This window comes from Nyctibius grandis, chromosome Z (genome assembly GCF_013368605.1).
Source record: "Nyctibius grandis isolate bNycGra1 chromosome Z, bNycGra1.pri, whole genome shotgun sequence".
NCBI classification, from domain to species: Eukaryota; Metazoa; Chordata; class Aves; order Nyctibiiformes; family Nyctibiidae; genus Nyctibius; species Nyctibius grandis.
In genome coordinates this window covers 96,808,088-96,822,894 of record NC_090695.1, presented here as the reverse complement: position 1 = coordinate 96,822,894, position 14,807 = coordinate 96,808,088, and the positions used below count along the sequence as shown (strand labels likewise).

The 14,807-nt window shown below is 58.5% G+C and overlaps 1 protein-coding gene across 1 annotated transcript; it reads right to left on the bottom strand.

Moving 5' to 3' along the window:
- Nucleotides 1-5,927: 5,927 nt before the first annotated feature.
- NT5M (5',3'-nucleotidase, mitochondrial) lies at nt 5,928-14,069 on the bottom strand. Its single transcript, XM_068423753.1, has 5 exons — nt 13,401-14,069; nt 9,979-10,079; nt 9,435-9,495; nt 8,965-9,079; nt 5,928-8,753 (listed from the first exon to the last, which is right to left on the bottom strand). The coding sequence occupies exons 1-5, from the start codon at nt 13,662-13,664 to the stop codon at nt 8,596-8,598; spliced, it is 699 nt and encodes a 232-aa protein (XP_068279854.1). The 5' UTR covers nt 13,665-14,069; the 3' UTR covers nt 5,928-8,595.
- Between the last annotated feature and the right edge of the window lie 738 nt (nt 14,070-14,807).

Here is a 14,807-nt window from a genome sequence, read left to right as displayed (position 1 = left end):
CATCGCAGACCCAGGCCCTGACCCGTGCTGACCGGGGTGGGACACTTGACTCCCTGTTTTCCCATCAGGTGTGGGCAGTCCCAACCCCACTATATGTGAAGGAACCATAACATATTTCATGCCTCCATTTTCATCATCTGATGGGTAACCCAGAGATCGACTTTGGACCAAGGAGGTGCTGGACGGGTGATGTTTAGAGTCAGAGATGTTTCCTCACAGGCTGGTATGTCTTGCAGAGAATAAACTGGCGGCTGCAGAGAGGAGCCCCATTGCAAGGGTGAAGCAGTCCCAACACGGCAGCACTTGTGTCCCAAGCTGCAGTGAGGGGCTGTGCCCGGCTGGGCTGCGGCTGCCACCTGCACCAGGGCCTGTCCCCAGGAGCCAGCCCGGGAGCACCTTCCCCGTGATAAAAAAGGATGTGTACAAGATGCATGAGCAGGAAGCAGGGCTGTGAGACCACGCTGCTGGGCTGGAAAGGGAAAATCTGTTATAAAACAGGCATCCAAGGCACGAGCTGGCTTTTCCAGAGGCTGTGGGGAGCCAGAGGAGTCTGGGACCGAAAGCAAAGGCGATGCCTGCAAGAGGAGGGGGTGGTAACACCTGAAAAGCTTCGGGGACCCGCTCCCTGCGATGCTTCCTCAAGGCTGATGGAGTCATGAGCTGGCATGGCTGTAACGGGGAGGGGAAGCACGCAGGGCCCTGCGGCGGGACGGGGCACGGCTCGCCCCAGCAGCCCCCGCCGCGTCGGGGTGATGAGCCAGGTGCTTCCCAGCTGGTGGCCAGCCAAAAGCCTCGTGCAGGCAGGCATGGTGCCATAACAGCAACACGGGTGCCAGCAATCCCAGTCCCACCGGGATGGAGAGCTGGCCAAGAGCGGGCAACAGCTGCCGCCTGCCCCCGGCCGGTGTCTTCGGCAGCGATGTGGTGATGATGGCACTGAGCCTCAGGTGGCACCAGCACCGTGTGCAGGCGGCTTCACAGCACCGAGGGCAGCAGGTCCCTGCCTGTCCCATCCCTTCGCCTGGGAAGGACTCACCCCACACAGCACGAACTGCTCCTCATTCCAGCGTATCCCCCAGCACCTTTGGGAGTTTCCCTGAGTCCGCCGGCGTTTTGGAGCCATCCCTGGGAGCCCTTGGATGATTCACTGCCATCGCCGGCAGCCATGCAAGCGTTGGAGGCAGCACAGGTGCTGCCCAGCTGGGGCTGCCATGATAGAAACGCGCCATGGGCACCGAGCAGGTCACAGGAGACCCAGGGGGCTTGGGAACAGCCAGCTGGGTTTCCACAGACCCTCCAGTGCTCTCACCTGGTATCTCACTAACAGCCTTTCAGTTGCTGCTGTTAATCTCCCTTTTCTGGATCTCGAGAAATCGGACGTGGCTCCAGCCCCAGCTGCCTGGGGATGCTGAACACAGACTCTGGGGCGTGGGGGATTATACCCAGACGCAGCCAAGGCAAGCTTACCCCAAAGTCTGGCAAGTTACAGCTTAAAATAGTATGTATTCAGGACAAGTTTGTTCTGGGAGAGGAGCAGCACCGTTTCCCTGAGGCACCCTCTCCATCCCAGGAGCATTGCTGGGACTCGCCAGCCGAGGAGGAGCGAGGCGGCGAGGGAGCCAAGGATGGGGACAGGCTCAGATCCATCGAGGGTGGCCGTGGGAGTGGGGTGTGCAAGCTCAGCTCCATGGGTGTCTGCCCACGGGGTGGCCTGAGACCAGTGTCCTCTCCTATGACGGGTATTTACGGAGGTGGACGGGATCCCTGGAGCCCTTGTGTCTGTGTCCCGGTGGCAGCAGGACACCAGGGCTGCACGAGGCAGTGGTCAGACCCTTCCCCTGGCTGCATCCCCACTCCAGGATCGGGAGCTGGGAGCCTCTGGGAAAGAGTTGCTGGTGTGATGTCGCTGGCAGGTTTGGGGTTGGTGGGAACGGCAGGCGAGATGGCCTCGTGCTCGGGGCTGCCGGTCCCAGCGGTGCTGGCGAGTGCAGCGTCAGCAGCATCGGCAGCCGCGAGCCTTGGCCCCGCATCGCCCACGGGCCTGGCCCCGGGGAGGGAGGCAGGGAGAGGGCGGCGTGCTCACGTCTATAAACACAAGCGTTTGTTCAACAAGCGTGTTGGTTAACACGGGCACAAATAAACATTTGGTGGGATCTTTGCCAGGGGGACGGGCTTAACGTGTGTGGAGCCTTGAAGGACATGGGAAAGCTGATGCAGCCCATCACTGTGGCGCTCTGATCCGGCCTCCCCAGCACTGCAGGGGCAAGGGAAGCTTTATTCCTCTCTAGGGGCTGCATTACTTAAGTCCTTGTGTACAAACAGAGAAGCAAAGCCCGTTAACCCTACCAGGAGGGGAACCATATCATGGTGCTGGGGGAGAAGGGGAGGGCGAGAGGAAAACCACCAGAAACCTCCCTGGTTCCACCCGCCCTCGCCACCCACCACTCTGCCCCCCGCAACGGGATCTGGCTTCAGGGTGAGCGGGAGGAAAAAGCAAAGTAACAGCCCAGGTCCTTGGGGGATTTGGGGCTTGCAGGGACAGGATGAACAGTCTCAGCCCTGGGAGAGCTGTGGGATCCTGGGGGGGAGCGGGGCAGAGCCGAGCAGGGTGGCATGGAGGGGGGATGCCCTGAGTTGCCGGGGGCCTGCAGCCTGCATTTTTTCCAGGGATATATTCTATAGGGACCCTATAGACCCCCAGTTCCTCTTCTGACCCACAAGTTTTTCATGCTTTTGCCCATCTCATTCTCTGCCCCATCCCGCTGCGGGGGAGCGGCTGGGTGGGGGCTCAGCTGCATCCCAGCACGTTTCCCCAGCGCCTGCAGCTCCAACTGCCTCCTCCGTACCCCGCGGTTCTCCGTCTGGCCCTGGGCAAGCTGTGCCCCCCTGGCTGCGGTGCCCAGCGGGAGGGATGCGGAGGGCATGGGGATAACCAGGAGGGCTGGAGGGACGCCTGGCCCTGCGGCCGGAGGAGCCGCATCCTGCTCCGCGGCCGGGCTGGCAGCTGCACGCTCCCACACGCGATCGCACAGTCCCCTCTAGTGGATATTTCTCCTGCACCGACACGGTTGTCCTGCCCACGCTGGGCTCCGGACCCCAGCCCCAAGCAGTGACCCGGGGCACCATCCCGCTCCTCTCCCAAAACCGAGCAGCAGCAAAGCTGCCGCCACGGGCTGAGCCGCCGCTGCCTCCGCTCCTTCCCCTCCTGCGTGTTGGGGGGACTCACCCTGCCCCGTCTTCATCCCACACCACCCGCCACCCTTGCGTCAGGGCTGGCCCCTGCAGCCCTCACTCTCCCCCTTCGCTGGGCTTCGCACCGGCTCGGAGTTATTTGGGCATCGGCCAACGTAGGAAGGAGCCAACAAACACGCATGGCGACAGCTCCCGAGGGGTCCAGGCGCAAACATCGCTTACTCCCACCCGGCGAGCCCGGTGCAGCTTGGACCGGGGTGAAGCAGGCTGCTCTGGGGGTGAGTTCCCTAAGGGGGTTTGGGTGCTTGCACCCCCACCCCACTCCCCGCAGCTGAGGGGTTTCATGCAGTGGCTGCGCTGGCTGCCGGGAGGGCACCCAAACCTCCTGGAGCTTTTCCAGTGAGTTTGGGCAATGCCGCGGGCATTGGTTGCACGTTACAGACAGCGTCTTCGCCTTTGGCATCCTTTCCTCTGTGGTCAGTGGTGCTGTTCTGGTCAGGGCCACCTTCGCCCAGCAGCCCCCAGCCCTGGGAAGCGTGTGAAGGCTCCCACCAGCACGGGCCCGGAGTGCTTCCCTGTGCTCAGGGACAGGTCCAGGTCACCACCACCTCCTTCCCCCTCTTCTCCGCCTCCGCCTGCCTTGGAAACTGTGCTTGTCACCTGGGAGATATGGGATACCTGCAACCTGAGGCTTTTCAAGGAAAGAAAAAGGGACCCAGGAGAGCGTGGAGGAGCAGCCACAGCCGCAGACCTGCAGGTCAGCTGCGTGCCAGCGGTTCGTGCTCTGCCAGCCCTCGCCAGGCTGGTGGGGATGTGGTCCCTCCACCTTGCTCCATCCTTTGCTGGGAAATGCATGGCCCCATCCCCGGTGCCAGGGCTGTGGCAGCCCCAGCTTGGGACAGGGCTGGTGTCAAACCCGCTGCCGGGGAAAGGACAGCCTCTGCACCGGGGAGCTGGCACCTCCGGCGCAGGGCGAGGACGGGGGGTGAAGAGAGGCGGCTGGTGCAGAGAGGTGCTTGTGGCCCAAACCAGCCCCGGGGCAGCCTTATGGATCCCACAGCAGCATCTTGGGGACACACACATGCAGACCAGGCTGTGCTGCCCGAGCTGGCAGCAGAATTGCCCTATCCCCCATGCTGGCCAGGAGCCCCTGGGTGTCCCGGCTCCAGCAGGACGGCACCTCCAGCTCACGGATGCGATCCTGCCTGCAGCCTGTGTCGCATCCTGGAGTCACACCAGTACGAGGACCACATGTCCCAGCCCCAGTGCAAATGCCTCATCCTCCTGCTGTCTCACGAGGCGCTGGGGCAGGTCGCTGCTTCCCACAGGACAGTCCTGACCTCGCGCTGTCCAGCCACAGCCGAGCACGGCTCAGGCCCAGAAACACACATCTTGGGTACGGGCTATGGCACAGACCATGTTTTTCCTTGCTGTAGCATCTAGGCAGGGGCTGAGCTGGGGCAGGATTGGACTCACCAGTGAACAGGCTAATTTAACCTCTGAGTGCTTCCACCATCTAACGCACTCTGAGCTGGAAGAGAAAAACCGAGCTGTTTTTAAAGCTGCACGTGGCAGTGAGTTAGTGCTGCACTGAACACCAGGGAAAACCCCAAGTCCCACACTCTGCCCCAGCATCAGCGCGCGTTTCCTCCGCGCTGTGCTCATCCTGGCTGCTGTGCTCAGGGCAAGGAGAGCCGGGGATGGGCCACTGCCTGCCTGGAGCATCCCTCTGTCCTGGTTTTGCAGGGATAAAATTTATAGAATCACTTTTCTGGTACATTTTGTTTCAGTTTGTGGCCAGCTGTGGGATGGTGATCAAGGCCATTAGCAGTTAAACCCAGGGCAGCTGCCCCAGCCTGGCCCACAGGTGTATTCTGTAACATTAACATCATGGTCACTATAAATGGGAAAGCTTGGGGGGGTCTGGGCTCTTTGTTCTGCTTTCTTTTTCCCCTCTATCTTTCTCCCTCTATCTCTCTCCTTCTCCTTGCTTCTCAACGGTTGTGATTGCTGAAGGAACTTGCCACCACTCTATGGGGTGAGTATAACTGTATCTTTTGTATTGATATTGGTTCTCTTATTTTGTTAAATCTGTTTAAATTTCAACCCACAAGTCTCCCTCTTTTTCCCAATTCCCTTTCTCAGCTGGGGAAGGGTCTTGGGTGATAGAACAACTGGTTACTGGTTAGCCCTGGGTGTGGGCTAAACATAGACACCCTCCATGGAGCCTGATCCAGAAGTGGGGAGTTTCCCAGCCCTGTCAGGGTGGTCCTGCAGCCCTCCCTCCCTCCCTCCCCACCTTTGATCCTGTGTGTCTGGCAGGGATACGGCATTGCTTACAGCATGCAAGCATAGAGGTCCCTCATGGCATGGCCCCACAGCATGCAGGGGAAGCCTGGGGACAACTCGCAGCCAGCATGTGTGGACATGGACCAGCTCACAGCAACAGACAAGGTACAAAACCCCGGGGAGAGCCGGCCCATGCCAGCTCCAGCCCCTTTTATCATTTATGTTTTATGGCTTTATTTATTATAAAAGATTTTAGGAAGCTGATCGCTCCCTAAACCCACCCCTATTCCTGCCTGCAGAGACTCTCTCTAATGGGGTAATGGCATTGCTGGGGGCTGGTTTCAGGCTTTTTGGACACGGGGACCTGCCCAAGCCCACAGACGAAGCTCCCCGTCCCCACGCGGAGGGCAGAGCCGCGGGTGGGAAACTGCAGAACCCAAACTCCATTTCTAGGAAGCTGGATGCCAATAAAACCCAGTGTTTATTGCAGTGCTCCTCATCAGCCTCGGTTTTATAGATGTGCATTTAAAAATAAAAGCGCTGTGCATCTCAGCTGGCCACAGAAGGGTTTGATTGTTGGAAGGGCGGATCCGTCGATGGAGAGCCACCCCCCAGCCCTGAGCTCAGCGGGTGCAAACAGACCAGCTACCTGCATGGGATTTCTGTGCGTTGAATCGGAGCCTCGTGCATGCGAAACTCCAGCTCTGCTTTCAAGTATATTTGGTGTGAAGCCATGTGGTCTCTCCAGCATCACACGTCCCACCAAGGGGGAAAGACCTGCTGGTCCACAAGGGAGCCACGTCCCCTGGGTCCGACCCAGCCTTGGGAGTAGTTTGCTGGTTTGGGCAGCTGCTGTAATGATGTGCCAGCTCCAGTTTTGGCTTGAGGACGGGCAGCAAGACTGCTCTGGAGAGCTTGGGTAGCTCATGCTTAAATGGTGCTGCTGGGGAAAAAAGACAGCTTGGACCCCATGAGGCCACCTCAGCTGCATGAAGGGGCCGGCAGCTGGCGGGGCCAAGGGGTCCATGATGCTCAGCAGTGGCTGCCCACGGTACTCACTCCCTGCCTGCAAACCCCCCAGCCAAGGCAGCTCTTGGCCAGGGGCTGCATCTCAGGTGGCTGCACATTGTAAACATCCCCCCCAAACCAACCCCACCACCTGAGAAACACACAGTGGTTTGAACAGAAGAAGAAAGAAAAAGAAAAAAAATCCTTGTGGTATGTAGCTCCCACCGCCATGGGCCAACCATGCTGTCCTCATGCACCTGCCCCGTCCCAAGAGATGGGGCAGCTTTCAGAAAGACCCGAGACAATGCAGGCTTCGTCCCTGGCCCCACAGCAGCTGGGGAAGGCACAGGTTTGAAAGCACTGACTTCAGTAGCCCCTCCAGGTCCTGGACATGGCAGGGGGCCTGCTGAAATAGGTTATTTCTTGGCTATGTAGCTTTAAGCTCACAGTTTTTTTCTGATGAGGGGCCCTTAGGAGAGAGGAGAGGCAAGCCAAAGGCATGAGCAAGCAGCGCAGGGTGGCTAACCCCGGCCAAGCCCTGGCCCCCACCCATGGGGCTGCGTGTCCCAGTGGGGAATTTCACTCCCACAGCCAGCAAGTCCTCGGGCCAGCGGGGCAGGAGGGCACGGTGGGATCCTGGACAGCGTGGGGGCAGGCGAGATGCCATGTCAGCAGTGACGCACATGCCGGCCCTGGTGCACCCGGCGCATCCGCGGGGCTTTGCCTGGGTCAGCCCAGCACCGGCGCTGGGGACGCCCGGCTCTCCCCGCAGCTGGGATGGCTCTTCTCTGGGGCCAGGCGGAGGAGAAGCTGCGTCTGCTGCTTTCTGGTGCTGCTGCTTGTGCCAGCCACGTTGCTGCAGCTCAAGGATGGGCTGGTACAGGAACGAGCTGGGCAGGAGAAGAGGAGGCTGTGGGCACATCTGTGCAAAAAGCATCCCTTTTGAAGCTGCCCCGTGGTCCAAATGCTCCTTTTTCAGTGCCCAGGTGCAGGTTCGCTGGCCGCTTGCAGAGCTCGGCAGTCCCAGCACAGTCATCCGCAGTGGTGGCTGGCATGACAGCCATGTATGTTGTGGTCCCCTCGCACTGGCCAGGCGGCTGAACACCTTGCCACAGCGATCCTGGCATGAGGTGAGCAGGGCCAGCAGCACACTGTCCCCAGACATCCAGAGCTGGGACAGCTGTGGAGCTGCAGAACAAACTAACCCCGTGATACAGCCTCGTGGACACCTCTGATGGGCTCCCCAGCCTTCAACAGCAACGTCCCCCCAACTTCTTCCCCTGTGGTACGTGAGGACTGAAAACAGTATCCATGGATGCAGCCATGACAATCCACCGACGCAACCCTCAGCCTGCCCTTTGGACACCCGTGGTGCCTCTGCTTTGCCCACTTCTCAGCAATGCCGTAGCTCCTCCACCAGCACCTTCTCCACCCAGCAGCACCTTCCTGGGCAGCTCCACAGGATGCTCTGCAGCATGGACTGTCCCAGTGCCTGACCCTGGTGGGATACAGCACCCAGGACCTTCTGCACAGAAGGAGGGTGCCTGGTGGATGCACACCTAGAGCTTTCCTGGCAGGCTGATGTTGGACGCTACCAGGAGGAGGGAGATGGGGCTGATCATGCAGCCTGCGTGCAGACCTTCCTGGCTTTGAAATCCAAGGAGATGCCGTCCAACCGCTGGCTGGCAGGTGAGCCACAAGCTCCTGTACGAGCTGCCCCGCTCCCACGAAGGGCTGGTGCCGCCACTGCTGCTGCACCAGACAAGGGCAGTGACACACTGAGGGTGACCTTGTCTGTCAGAAACACTGGGCTGGCCTCGCAGGGGGTGCAGATGCAGCGCAGAGACCCCCAGAGCTGGTGGGAAATGCCCCCCAGCCGGGCTGCCAGGCCCACGGGGCCGATCCTGCTGCTGGTTCCTTGTGGCACAGTCGAGCTGCAGTCCACTCCCTGGGTCCAGGTGGCCATGGCACTTCAGGTCCCCCTCTTCTTCCTCTTTGCAGCAGGGGCAGTGTCTGTCTGTCCATCTGTGGTTTCAGCCTTCAGCAGGACTCCGCAGGGACACAAGCGGGTGGCCACAGCCCCGGGTGGCTGCAGGAGGCCAGGGTTTAGGTGGCCTGGCCGGGCGGCAGCCGTTTGCTGTCCAGAATGGCCTTCCAGTCATCGGTCCAGGAGTGCAGCCTGCGGCTGGGGGGCTTCAGCTGCAGATGCTTGTTGTGGCAGGCCGTGAAGAGCACGTGCTCCCAGCTGGGGTTCAGCTCAGCCCCTGCAAAGCAAGGAGAGAGGTCGGCTCTCTGGATAACTCCTCCATGAGATACAGAGGTTGACTTTACTCCAACGTGACGAGCCTGCGGACACAAACCCCTAACGAGAGCCTTCTCAGCTGGGCAGGGACCAGCATCCATCACGTCCTGCCTGATGCCATCTGCCCCTTGGGGCTGCCTCTGGTCACTCCTGCCACCCCACACCTCCCTTACCTGTTATATCAGGTCTGTCGTCTATAAGCAGGTCAGCAGAAACCACCGTCTTATCTCGTGTCAAAACGATCTGCTCGAGAAACTCGGTGCCGAAGTGCTTCTCCACCCAGGCGTACTGGAAGGCGAGAGGTGAGCGGTGAGTGTGGGCACGGGGAGGCTGATGGCTAATGAACTAATAAGTTCATTAGCGGGAAGGATTCGGATGCTGCTGGAGCACAAGCTCTTCTAAAGCCAAGCAGCTTTTGACATCGTGATGAAATGTGAAGACCAAGCGCCTCAGGGCATGCAAAGGGCAGAGCTTGGCTGATGGCGGAGCTGCCGCTCTGTGAAGATGCTCAGGAACAAAACTGGTGGAGCTGGGAAATATCGCTGCTATTTTACAGCCAGACAGCTGGAGGCATGCAGGGATGGGAGAGCTTTCGCTGGGCAGCATGGTACGGGACAGGGAGCTGGGATTGGGACCTGCTTACCTTCTCGTAAGGGCAGTAGCGGTACTTCTTGATCGGGCTTGTGCAGATGAACACGTCGGTGCTGCCACGAGGAGAGATACGGGGGCAGAGTGTCACTCCATGGCCAGACACACCGATCAGACCCTGCTCCCCCTTGAAGTGCACCCAGCTGCCTCTGCACGACCCCGCTCAGGGCTTGAGCAGGCAGGCACCCAAGGCAGACTCCCCACCACAGCTCAAACTGGGGTGATTTAAGACGTTAATCCACCACCTTGCAGGGTCCCACCCCCAGGACGTGTACCCACACCCGCAGCACAGGCTGGTTCCCCTTTTTGCCACCCTTGCTGGGAGCAGAGAGCTGAAGGGAAGGGGCTGCACGTGGCTGATTTCCTTGGCAACTGCTTCAGGAGCCAAAGCCCTCTCTTTCCTCCCATACCCAGCGGGCTGGTGGGCATTTTTAACACTGATGTTGTATTCAGCCCTTCTGCCGAGAGGAGGATGAGCCTGCAAAGCCACTGCTGCTCCCCCATCCATTCCCCGATACCACGGGCAGGTTCCTACTCACTCTGCCAAATTTGCCATTTGCTTCACAGCTTCCACAGCCCCGGGGAGCGGGTCCAGCTCGATGAAGAAGTTCTTGGATTCCCAGATGCTGCTGGCTTTCTCCTGTGAGGGGAAAGAGCGGTTACTGCACAGGGCTTCTTGCTACTCTTCTCCCTGCATGTGCATCTTTCCCACCCTTTGCTAGGACAGAGGATGGTGACAGTGAGGAAGGTGGGAGCCATGGCTCTCGACCCCTCTGGCTAACTGGCCTTGCCTCTGTGGGTGCCTCTGTTCCCCACCTGACCACCTGCACCCATCCCATACAATTTAGATCAGAGATGCTCCAGAGCAGACTTGGTTCTGCCTGTGCAGCCCCACACACAGAGGGAGCAGCGCGTTCCTTCAAGGCAAAACACAAGAGATTGTTCAGAACCGAACCAAACCTCGGGTCTGTGCCCGGAGGGGCACTTCCACGTGGATCCGGCTGACGTGGCCCGGCAGCCCTGCTGTGATGTGATGCTGCTCAGCCACAGATGCCGTCTGGCCTATTTGTCTCAATCAGATCACTTAAAATAGCAGCCGGGCTGCTCTCATAGGAGAAAGTATATTATAGAATGAACTACGTGTCAGGATGAATGCAGATGCTCTGCCCCAGGGATGCCTGGGCAAGGTCTACCAGGCAAATAGAGCATCTCCAGGCAAGGGTTTGAAACACTTGGTCAGCAGCCAGGGTGTACAGGGAGAGCAGAGAGAGACCACAGGGAGCAAAACCTTGGGCTGAGGGCAGAGTCCAGGGGCTGCCTGCGATGGGTCCAGCACAGCTCTAAGGAACAGCATCCCCTGCACTCCCTCCAACAGGTAACAGCTTGTCAGCCGCCCAGCAAAGCAATTATTTTGCGCTGGGTCCTTGGGGAGGAGAGCCTGGGAGTGCTGCAACGCAGCCGCGGGCAGAGGAAGCAGCTGTGTCCCGGCATTGCAGTGCAGCTGAGGAGCTGCAGATGTAGCTGGGAGAAGCTCTGAAGGGAGCCCTGCCCTGAAGGATTGGTCCTGATTTTGAGCATCTCTGCTTCTGTATTTGAGGCAGGGGAATAGGGACAAAAGGAGCTTTAAGCCCATCCTGGCCTCCTTGTATTGCAAGAGGAGCTGGCAGAGCATCAGGGCAGGGGAGAGCAGCCTCAGTGATGTTTGTGTGCTGGTTCTTACAGCTCATAGCAACAAATAGGCTGGTTGGACACTCCAGCTAGCCTTGCAGCTCCCTTCTGCCTGAGGAGTGGGAATCCAGCCTGTCCCATCACGTTTTGCCTTTACCACAGGGCAACCACGAGCAACTGGGGCTTTGCTGTGACCTCCAGGCTTAGGGCCGCAATGCCCCAGAGCAAACATAAGGCTCACTCGGGGAGTCACATTCTGCTTCATCCTGCTGGCTGCACACCTTGCCTGCTCTTGGGAAGATGAACGCATGAACCCATTATATATTTGGGCACAGAGCATTTAACGGGACATGCCAGAATCAAACCCTGTATTTCTCAAAAGATCCCAGATAGCGTGAGACCAGACACCCAATTTAAAAGGAGAGACTAAGATCAACTGTCGCAGTCTTCCCTTTTGTCTGAGCAGCAGAAAACATCAGTGGTTCAGAGGAGGGAAGAGAACCCTTCTTTATACATGTTCAAAATGAAACATGCTGACTTGGTGGAAGAGAGCCAGCAGAAATGCCTCCTGGCACCATGATGAGAAGAGCTACCGCAACAGTTTGCCACAGGGCCAGGCAAACTTTCAAACTCCACTTGCTCTGCCTCAGACTGGTGGGCAATGATGTTTTAAGATACTGACTGTAGTTGCACAAGAGACATCTGAGAAACGCAGCCTGATGCAACAAAGCACTTCAAACTGTGAAGTGTTTTCTTACAGCAAGGACTTCCGCAGCTATTCTGCTTCCACTTATGTCAAAAAGCATTTTGCAATCAAGCTCGATGGGGGAAGAACTAAGCTCATCTTGAAGGAAAGACCCACTTAGCTCCCAGAGCCAGAATCACTCCCTGCGGCACCGCAGCCAGCACGCTGCCCGGCAGATGGAAAAATCCCCCAGGCTGGGAATCCCACCATGTTCCAGGCAGGACAGACCCTCGATTTCCTTCTTCTTATCTCTCCCCATGAGCCATGTCCCTGCCTGTCCAGGTCTCCCCATCCTTCCAGATCTGTGTGCTCAGCATACTGCTGAGCTGCTGTTCTCCCTTTCAGAGCTGGGACCTTCAGCTCGTTGGACTCTCTTGCGCCTATTTTCTGTCTCCTGCAGCAGGTTGATGGTGCTCTCTGGTGAAGGGGGACTGGAACAGCCCGTGTGCCTGTAGCCACAGAGCGGCTCCTACTCTCTTTATCCTTGGTCTGAAACCACGGGTGAAATCGGGGCTGCCCTCAGGTCAGTCTGTGGAAGTTTTGCTCCTTGTTCAGCCCAAGGTTTTGGTGGTTTTACATGGTCACAGCAGACACAAGATGAGCTCACTTATTTAACACATCCAAAGTAGTTAAGATCAAGAAAAAAAATCAGTTACCATGCATTACCCCTGCCAAACTTTCAGCATCTGCCTTACTGCATGAGTGATGTCCTGCATTTCCCTTTCATCAATCCCAGCTAGAGAGGACACGTTATTCCTTCAGCTCATCAGGCTGTTTAGGACTTTGTAGGGGGAGAGCCCTGGACCTTATTCATGCTCCCTTCATTGTAGCCATGATACCACTAATGACAAGCGTAATTTTATTTGCTGGAACACCTTTCAGCTAGTGCGATTGCAACGCACAGATGAGACCACAGACATCCCATCGAGATGGGAAATTTGTAGAGGCAGAAACTGACTTTCTGCAGCGCTCATTGAATGATAAAGTACAACATAAAGAGAGCTTCTACTTTTAGGCTTTAATTATTAAAACGAATACAATTATGTTCAGGCATGAGAGGGCTTGGGGTTGTTTTAATTTAAGTAAGCCCTCACATGAAGCATCAATGGCATGGTTTGCTCCCAGCTTCTCTGCTGCGTCCCACCCCTCACATCGCAGTTGTGGAACTAAATAATCCATCTAGGAAGAGTATCAACCCACGCAGCTTGGCCAAATCAGAGCTAGAAAAACCCAGCTATGCAATTTGGGGTATATTAAAACAGATGTTCTGAAAGATCAACTTTCCTTGCATCTATCTCCATCCATGCATGCAGAGAAAAAGAGACAAATGTGCATCAAAACCGCTGGATTTCTGGGAAAAGAGGCACTGCTGGATGTGCAGACCTCTACCTGTGTTTTGGTGGGAGCTCCGGCCAGCACCCGCAGCCCTCCCCAGCGCTGCACCCACGCACTGGGGGCCCAGTGGGGCCCGTGGGGCCGGAGCTCCAGCTCTGCACGACGCAGAGCGAACAAGAGCCACGCGCAGAGCCGGGGGATGCACAGACTCACACTCAGCTCAGGTCCCAGGCGCCCATATTGCTCCGACACCCAGAAGCCCCTCCGGTCCTCCAGGGCAATGTAGGGCTTGTCAGGGTACCTGGCCCTGAACTTCTTGAGGAAGCCTCCTTCGAAGTCGGCCAGCACCCCGTCCATGTCCACCAGCACCCGCAGAGCCCTGCGGGACCCCGCTGTGGGGCCAGGCCCCCTGCCCAGCCCTGCCAAGGGGCCGCAGCGCCGAGGCCCGAGGTGCAAGAAGCTGCTCAGCAAAATCATGGTGGAAGGGGGGGCCCGGGGCAGGGGATGGGGGGGCTCTCCAGGAGGGAGAGGGGGCTCTACGGGGTGGGGTGGGGGGCTTTATTTCAAGCACGCACCCTGCAAGCGGGCAGCCCTGGCAAGCGCGTCCCCGTGCAGCTGCAGGAGGAAGGAGCGGGGGGGATGCGGCGGGGATGCGACGGGGAGCAGAGGGGCTGCAGGGGGGGTGCGGGGGGGATGCAAAAGCCCGTGCTCGCCCCCAGCGCCTCCTCCCCCTCCCCGCCCCATCCCTCCCTTGCAGCGAGCGCGGAGCAGGCGGCGGCGGCGGCGGCGGCGGGAGGGGGCCGGGGCCGCCCGGGGCACGGCGGTGCGCTCGCCCCGACCCGGCAGTGCAAAGCCCAGTTCCTCTTCCCGGTGTCTGACCGAGCCCGGAGCCGCGGCACCGCCTTAAAGCGGCACAAACGCCCTACGACGGCGCGGCTCCCGTCCGCTGTAAGCATGCCCCAGCCCCGCTCCCTCCCCTTCCGCGGAGCGGAGGGCAGGGGGGTGCCGAGCCCCTGCCTCTGTTTCCTTAACCCTCCGGGGCACCCCACGCCGCTGCTCTATCTCCCCTTGCCTGCTGCGGCCCCTCGCTCTCCCCCATCCCCTGCCGACACCCCCCTCTGCCCGTCCCTGCCTGGAGGAGGCAGTGGGTACGTCCTTGGGGGCACATGTGGGTGGCGTGGGGGGCATATGTAACATGGTGATTTTTGCAGCTAAGCCTTGACATAAAACACACCCATTTCTACCAGTTCATGGGGAGAGGGTACACTCTGCCCAGGTTCTCAATGTGACGCAGCTCTGTCCCCACGGGTGATGGGAACCCTTGAAATACAATATTTGAACCCAAAAGAAGCGCTGACAGCACAGCATGAAGGTCTGTATGTTCTGACACAGGAGCAAAGATCACTCTGGTCAAAAAAACACTGTGGGGATTAAAGCTCCTAAAGAAGGGGGATGCCTCTGAGTGTGACTAACAGGATTAGGCAACTGCTGAGCTGGAAAATAAAAAGATTTTGGTTGACAGCAATAATACAGTTTAGCAGTTCCAAAATATTTCATCTTTCGATTCCGGAACGTTTTCCAGCAGAATATATTGTCCTTGTTTCACAGAAAGGGCAAAGG

What these genes read in the sequence shown, in the direction of transcription:
- NT5M (XM_068423753.1), bottom strand. Translation starts at nt 13,664, where the DNA reads ATGATTTTGCTGAGCAGCTTCTTGCACCTCGGGCCTCGGCGCTGCGGC. An exon ending in GCCTGGGACCTGAGCTGAGT is followed by an intron (nt 10,080 to 13,400) that starts GTGAGTCTGTGC and finishes TTCCCCTCACAG; the next exon opens with GAGAAAGCCAGCAGCATCTG. An exon ending in CGACAGACCTGATATAACAG is followed by an intron (nt 8,754 to 8,964) that starts GTAAGGGAGGTG and finishes CTTGCTTTGCAG; the next exon opens with GGGCTGAGCTGAACCCCAGC.